Below are 7,921 nucleotides of genomic sequence, written 5' to 3' on the forward strand. Positions count from 1 at the left end.
TGTGGGGAACACCGACCCGGGGCATGCCGGGAGTTGTAGTGCGGCAGGGCGCGGCGAGCGCGGGGGCCGCCGGGACTTGTGGGCCGAGGCTGGCGCCTGGCGGCCGATGCCACCCGGATGCCACCCCGCTGCCGGCGACACGAAGCGGCGGAAGCGCAGCGTCCTGCCCGCTGAGAAGATCGTCGCCGAGGACGGCGGCGCCAAGAGCGCCGCAGCGCCTGCCCACCCTGGGCCCCAGGGCCGGCCCGTCCGGGACCCCGCCCCCAGCCCCACCTGTTGGAGCCATTCTGAACTCGCTAGTTGAGAAAACTCCTCGTGAGGTTAAGGCAGGTTTGCAGGGTCTCCTGCCGCCAGCGGACCACCGATATCCGCCCACTGAACTGTTTCCGCTCGAGCATTGATCGCCGAAGCACTTCGTTGGTTGGTATCGGAGTGACTTGTCCCCTTATCCTGGCCCCGGTCTGCTGATTGCACCTTGTGAAGGAACTGGTGGGAACTTCTTTTGTGGTTATGGAAGCAGACGTTGTGCTTCCTGAGGGTCCTGTTTTTCTGATACTTCCCCTTAAGTGATAGACAGGCTATTGACCCCTCCTCATAAAGAACTGACCTTTGCTATGCTAAAAACATTATCTTGTTTGTATTTGAATGCTGAACATACCTACCTTCCCCATATGATAAGCAGAAGTACCCTTATATAAATCACAATGATAAGGTTATGCATGAGTCTTCTACAAATCAATGTTCTGGAATATTCTTACTGATAAAAGAATTTATCATCAGAATGCCATTTCTGTGCTGTTCCCCATACACTTACCCATAAATAAAGCTGGGACTCAGTCAGTGCAGAGATGCCTGCCTGGTGATCAGAAAGAATCTCTGGGCTCTCTCATCACTCTTGCCCACACCGTCCATCCCTCAGGGACCCCTGGGCCGGCTGGAGCGGGACTCCGGCACCTAGCCATACTGGACACCCATAGCCCAGGTGCACTGGCTGGGACTCTGGACTCCTGTGGATGCTGAACGCTAACCCCTTCCCTTTGTAAAAACTCCCTTGGGCCAAAAGGTGAGGGGCTTGCAAATGAGGATGCCAACCATTGTTTGATCTCAAACTATTCCGGTAAAAGGTCAGGGTTGAGCCCCCTGCCTCCTCCTGGCTGCAGCAAGCCCCTGAGATATAAATCTTTAGTGAACACTGTGATTAGAATGGTCAAACATGTTCTTCAGGCAACTGTTAAGCAACCCCGACCTCTAACCGCAAAATTCTCGCTTCTGTACACCGGCTTTGCCCCTCTCCCTATATAAACCCTGAGCTATGGCTCAGCCGGGCGCTCTTCCAAGGACTCTTCGGGTGCTGGGAAAGGCCGTCCGTCCGGACTAAAATAAACCTGAATAACCAACTCTTTTTGTGTTTTGTGGGCTTTGTTCTCGGTGATTCTCCTTTGGAAAAGGTGGTCTAACACCTTCCCAGGACCCCCAAACCCAGCTCGGTACACCCAGGCCCCTGCCGCAGACACCCAGGCCTAGTCCTGCAACCTGAGTTCCCACCCTCCCTGCAGAACCACCTCCACGCTTTGAACTTGGCCTCGCTGCATCACTCAGACCTGACTACTAGGCTCCCATCCTGCCCAAGCCACATGGCCTAACTCACGTCACAGGTGCAGAGGCCTGAAAGTAGCGTCTTGGGCAGAGAACTTCTCTGAGAGACTCTGGTCTGAGTGGATGGTGACCCCCAGCATCAGCCTCTCCCCCTCCACAGTCTGGCCCACTGGACCCCAGCCTCAATCCCTCCCCTCCACCATCCTCACCCATCCAGCATTTCCCAACCTTTGAAGATCCCAGCGCTGCTGGCTTTGGGGCTTGATTGTTCTCTGGGCCCTGTGGGGGGTGAGCAGCAGTGGCCCCCATCTCCATGCCAGGAGCAGCCCCTCCTCCAGGCCAACAACCACATCACCCAGGATCACCTGGGTAACAACCACTGTCCTAGTGTGTTAAAACACCAGGGGTCCCCAGGTGTTAGCCTGGGGGTAGGTGGAGGAGAGGGGAGCTACCCACCGAACCAAAGGACACTTCAATTCTGTACCCAAGACAGGCCACGAACGCAGCCTGAAGACAGAGCGCCCTGCCCACTAGCACATACAGCTCACTTAAATTCTCCAGCAACCATGTTAGAAAAAAAAGGGGAAAAGTGACATAAATAGGGGCTCCTGGCTGGCTCAGTCAGTGGAGCATACGACCCTTGCTCTCGGGGATGTAAGTTTGAGCCTCACACTGGGTGGAAAGATTGCTTAAAAATAAAAAAGTCTTGGGGCACTTGGGCAGCTCAGTTGGCTAAGCCTCCAACTCTCGATTTCAACTCAGGTCAGGATCTCTTGAGGGCAAGTGTGGGCGGAGATCCTGCTTGAGATTCTCTCCCTCTGCCTCTGCCCCTCCCCAGCTCGTGCTCTACAGATTGAAAAAATAAATAAAATTAAATGAATGAATGAATGAATTAATTAATTAATTATCTTTTTAAAAGTAGCATAGGGGCACCTGGGTGGCTCAGTTGGTTAAGCATCTGACTTCCTCAGCCTCAGGTCATGAGCTCCTGAGTTCGGGCCCCGCATCGGGCTCTCTGCCGTCAGCATGGAGCCCACTTCTGACCCTCTCGCCCTCTCTTTCTCCTCACTCTCTGTTCTGCTCACTCTGTCTCAAAAATGAATAAACATTTTTTTTAAATTTTTAAAGTTTATTTATCATCTTGAGAAAGAAAGAGAACACAGTCAAGCAGGAGAGAGGCAGAGAGAGAGAGGGTGAGAGAGAATCCGAAGCAGGCTCCTTGATGTCAGCGCAGAGCCCAGTGCAGGGCTGCAACCACGAACCAGAAGATCATGACCTGAGCCGAAACCAACCAAGAGTCGGACATTGAACTGACTGAGCCCAAGTGCCTCGAAAATAAATAAGTATTTTAAAAAATTTTAAGGAGCACGCAGGTGGTTCAGCCGGTTAAGTGTCGGCCTTCAGGTTAGAACTATGATCTCATAGTTCATTAGTTCGAGCCTCGAGTCGGGCTTTCTGCTGTCAGCATGGAGCCCTGCTTCGGATCCTCTGTCTCTCTCTCTGTCCCTCCCCCACTCATGTTCTCCCTCTCTCTCCCAAAAATAAATAAACATTAAAAACATTGTTGATAAATAAAAAATTAAAAAGTAGCATAAATAAAATGAGTTTTATAAAATGTAAAATAAAATGTATTTTATATATAGTGTACTCAAAATACAGTTGTTTCAACATATAATCAATATTTAATAAATATTAGGATGTGTGAAAGTCTTCATACTAAATCCTCAATGTCTAGTCTGTATTATTTTACACTTAATTTTCATTGAACGTATTTCATCTGTATTTAAGATTTAATAAAATTGCAGCTGAAAAAGTAGATTCACAAAGCCAAGTTGTTCCAAACATACGTAAAAGTTTTCTAGTGATTGAGTCAAATATCTCCTTTTAAGTTGAAATTTTAATGAAAAACTATGCTTCAGGTGGTCTGTAGGCACCTCAGCTCATGGTGTGACCCAAAACTGTCACTTCGCCCGCCCCGCCCTCCTGCGACCGGTCAGCCAGGCTGACCCAGCACACAGCTGGACTCACCCAGGTATGGCCCTGGTGGCCCGTGGGCAAACCCTTCTGAAGAGTTAGAATTTATCGCCATCGAGGCGCCTGGGTGGCTCAGTTGGTTAAGCATCCAACTTCGGCTCAGGTCATGATCTCATGGTTCGTGGGTTTGAGCCCCATGTCAGGCTCTGTGCTGACAGCTAGCTTGGAGCCTAGATCCTGTTTTGGATTCTGTGTCTCCCTCTCTCTCTCTCTGACCCTCGCCTGCTCATGCTGTCTCTCTCAGAATAAATTTTAAAAAAATAATAATAATTAAAAAAAAACACGTTAGAATTTATCACCACCACATTGGCCTGGAAGGATATGGGACGGAGGGGATGGGGGATGGATGGCCCGCTGCCTCACAGAAAAGCCACAGATTGGTCTGCTTTGCATCTGCACTTTTCTGGGGACATAGCGGTGACTACCTTGCCAGGTACAGCTGGTCCCGCTCCGTGACTGCCTTAGGCAGTGTGGTCAGCGGGGGTGGGGGGCGGAATGGCGAGGGTGTCCGATTGGGGCAGGACAAACAAGTAGGTGTCCACGTGACGGCCATGTGGACAGGTAGATGCACAGACGATGGGCACACGGATGGGCGGATGGGTGTGTGGGCTGATGGTCAATGGTCAATGGGGGAAAGATGGATGGATGGACAGGTGGGTGGATGGCACGTGGACATGCTGATGGGCAGATCTCTGGCTAGACGGACAGGCCTGACCCCAGAGCTCCACCCTGGTCTACCCGTACCTCCTCGGGGTAGACCTGGGGTGCCCTGACCTGGGGTGTGTCTGGGAAGGGTGCCAACTCACCTGCAGTTCTGTCCCCAGGTGTAGTGCAGAACATGATTGCCAGCATCTGTGGCCTATGCAAAGGGCTGGGCCCCCCCATCTACAGCTTTGTCTTCTGCCTGTTCCACGTGGAGCTGAGCAAAATGGTGGCCCAGGGTCCCAGACAAACTTGGACAAACCCTTTTTTGCAGGATCCTCGCTCAGAGAGTCGTGACACCGAGGCTTTTCTTTCCAGGAAGCAACTTGATTCGTGCCGGCACCGCTCAGTTGGGTTCGTACCCAAAAGAACTGAGCGGCCCACAGCACATGGCATAGTTTTTTAATACATTTTCTATTTCTTTGTCTCCCACATATGGTGACACACACATAAACATGTAGTCTGATTAAGTTGTCTCAGTTTACAAGACCGTGGGGGATGTAGGCACCTAGACCCATATCTAGGTGACCTTGAAGTCTCCTCTCTTCTTCATTTTTTTCTCTCTCCTTAGGGAGGGGTTCCTACCACACCTTGACCCACCTGCATCCCGCCTGTCTGTCTGCCTGCGTCCAGGGCCACCCACACTGACCTCCGACGCTCACTCCCCTCTCACTGGCGCGTCACCCTGGGCCACCCTTCCCCTTAGGCACCTGCTCTGCTCTTCCGTCCTCCTGGTCACCCCTTTGACCGATGTCCCCGCCCCCCACAGCACAACTGTCTGCCCCGCAGCCCTTTGGGTGGGACCCCCATCAGCAACAAGCTGCTGCGGGAGGACAGCCTAGTCTGAGTCAGCAGCAGGACCTGAGGGCAGGGGCTACACTCCGGGAGCCCTGGCCCCACCCAGCCTCGGGGTGTGGAAACAGCACCCCATCATCAGCTGTCACCAAGATGTGCCCTCCGGCTCCTCAGGGCCTAAGCGTCCTCAAGGCGCCCCCACTGTTGACTGTTCGTCTCCCTCGGGGCTACCCCAGCCTAAGCCCTGCACCCCTGGTGAGGACCAGCCACAGCCCCCAGGGACATCGGGCCTCTGCAGACCACCCCAACCCCACCCCCCACCAGGGGCCTCCATCCAGTCTGTCTGAATCAGATGTCACAGCCCAAAGCCTCTGCTCCCTTGATGATCTCAGGTCCTCAGCCAGGCCACAAGGGCTCAGGGGGGTGTAGACCCCAGGCTCTAACAGCCCTGGGACAGCTACCTGGGCACCACCAGTTTTGGGTTGAGCTTTACAAAGAAAGAGATTCGCTGTGCGATGTTGTCTTCATGGGCATTGAGGGTTCATCATTTACTTGGGGCTCTGGCCCCCACTCTGGTGCCCTGGGAGTCACCCTTCCCCGTGCTCCCTTGGTTAGCTTAGCCAGGCAACTTCAGGGCCCTTTCTCCAGCCCTCTAGAGCCTTCCATGTGGGTATTTATTAAAGGGTCATTCACAGCCTCCATATCCTTCCCTCCACCATCCCTGAGACCCCACAGAAGTGGGGGGGGGCACATACTAGGTCTGGGGTCCTCCAGCACTGGAGCAAGATGAGGGACCCTAAAAGACCCTGCCTTCATGGCTCCAGCCCACCTCAAAGAAAGAGCTGTGAGCCCCCAACTGACCGGTAGTAGCAGTGAGTGGAGCTGGCCCAGCCCAGGTGGGAAGGGGGTCCCTGAAGAGAATGGGCATCTCTGGGGGACTGGGCAAGCTGGTGTCCCCTGGGTCCCCTCTGAGGAAGCCAGTCCCCGCTCAGAGCACTGGTGCTGTCGTAGGAAGGTGGAGGCCAGGACGACATGTCTTGGGGGGGCTGGGACCCTCCATGGAGAGGAGGGGGAGGTGGGACCCTCCATGGGGAGGGGGGGCTGGGACCCTCCATGGGGAGGAGGTTTCCTGCCCAGGCCACTGAGGACGTCCTTCTGGGGGGGCCAATGCCGGGAAGAGGGGAGAGCTGCGGGCAAGCACTGCTGGAAGCTCAGGTTGGGGGCGGGGGGATGGGGAGGGAGGACCGCAGTCCCCACCCAGGCGGCTCCGTGGGCTTGGCCGGCTTCCTAACAAGACCTGACATCCCAGATGCAAGCAGGTGATGCGGTTCAGTCCCCGCTAGTGTGGGTCCTGGGCTCCCAGAGCCCCCCACTCCCTAGGCCCCGGCCCCATCCCTCTCTTCCCCTCCTCCTCCCTGCTCTCCCCCAGCCCCCGGGTTCCAAGTCCTCCTCACCTCTGCCCAGAACCCTCTTTGTCTCATCAGCCCACCCGTCCTTCCCTCTGGGCACCCACATCAGCAGCGATCAGAGCTGTGAGTGCCCTTGGGTGTGAAGGTCTGTCACCCACACAGGTAGAGCGCCTGGAGCTTGGACCGAGCACACGGAGCACTGGTGATGGATGGGGGGTGCAGCCCAGAGAGCTCGGTCACACCCTCGGGAGGCCTCAGCGGGGAGGGAGGCAGGAAGCAGGGTCAGGGGCTGGGAAGAGGCCCATTCACCAGGCCCACTGCCCCCTGCCTGGGTTAAGAGTCCAGCTTCCCGAGAAAGGCCCACGCCTCCGGCCTGGGGAGGGCCGCACCTCGGAGTCCACCTTCCTGTGCCGGCCTTCCCGGCACAGGGCTGGGAGGGGGAGGGGACCGAGGAAGGCAGGAGTCTGAGCCCCACATTTGGACCCTCACCTCACTGATGCCTCGGTTTCTCCCCTGTGCCGCCAGTCCCTGCTCTTGTGCCGCGTTTCCGCCTCTGGCAATTAAGACGCTGAGAAGACACGGGCACAGGGCTAGAGACACATCGACACTTCACCGCCGGGGAAACCGAGGCACGAGCCACCCTGAGGTCAGCCCGAGGCAAACCAGGGCCCCTCCATTCTTTTCTTCCCGCATGCCTGCTGTGGGTGGGGTCTGGGGTCCCAGGGAGGGGGCCACAGCAGGCAAGAGCCACCTCCAGTAAAAGGAAAATGTGATTTCAGCCACAAGACTTCATTAAGGGCCACAAGGAAATGCACTGGGAGGCGGGGGTGAAGCTGGGTGGGGAGGCCCGAGCAGGCAGCATTTGGGCAGAGACTGAACAGGGTGAGGGCACAGCCCTGCCGAGTGCCTGAGGCTGCGGGACCCGGCGAGCCTCCAGCCACGGCAAGGGCTCTCCCTCCAGGCCCCAGGCAGCCTTGCTGCACCAGTCAGGGTGCTGAGAAGGGTGTCACTCTGGGTGCTGGGTGGCGCATGGCTGCGAACGACGGAGAAAGGAGGCCAGGCTGAGGGGCAGGCCTCACTGACGGCAGCCGTGAGTGGGGAGCCTGGCCAGGGTCCCTTCCCGGGCCTCCCGGTGCATCGCAGCACCCGCGGGGAGCCCAGCCGGGAGGTCCCAGGCTCCCAGCTGCCTCCGCTGTCTTACCTGAGGGGGGACGAGCTCAGAGGCATGTGTTAGGGTCTCAGCTCCATCACCTCCAGGAGACCCTCACGTCTAAGGTGACCACCATCCCCACAAGATCCTCATCCTGAAGGGCCCTTCTTTCAGGAGGCTACACTCCCAGAGGACCCCACCCCAGAGGCCCCTCTCCCCCAGGAGCCTTCCCACC

The 7,921-nt window shown here is 56.2% G+C and overlaps 1 protein-coding gene across 1 annotated transcript in view; it reads left to right on the forward strand.

Annotated features, from left to right (window-relative positions):
- Positions 1-4,468: 4,468 nt before the first annotated feature.
- Positions 4,469-7,921, forward strand: part of MADCAM1 (mucosal vascular addressin cell adhesion molecule 1) — a 7,495-nt gene continuing 4,042 nt past the window's right edge. Inside the window, exons 1-3 of the mRNA XM_077760582.1 lie at positions 4,469-4,561; positions 5,102-5,173; positions 6,557-6,659. Of these exons, the coding sequence (XP_077616708.1) occupies positions 4,469-4,561; positions 5,102-5,173; positions 6,557-6,659 (268 nt within the window). The remainder of the gene's footprint in view (positions 4,562-5,101; positions 5,174-6,556; positions 6,660-7,921) is intronic.

This window comes from Crocuta crocuta, unplaced genomic scaffold (genome assembly GCF_008692635.1).
Source record: "Crocuta crocuta isolate KB4526 unplaced genomic scaffold, BGI_CrCroc_1.0 scaffold443, whole genome shotgun sequence".
Lineage (NCBI taxonomy): Eukaryota > Metazoa > Chordata > Mammalia > Carnivora > Hyaenidae > Crocuta > Crocuta crocuta.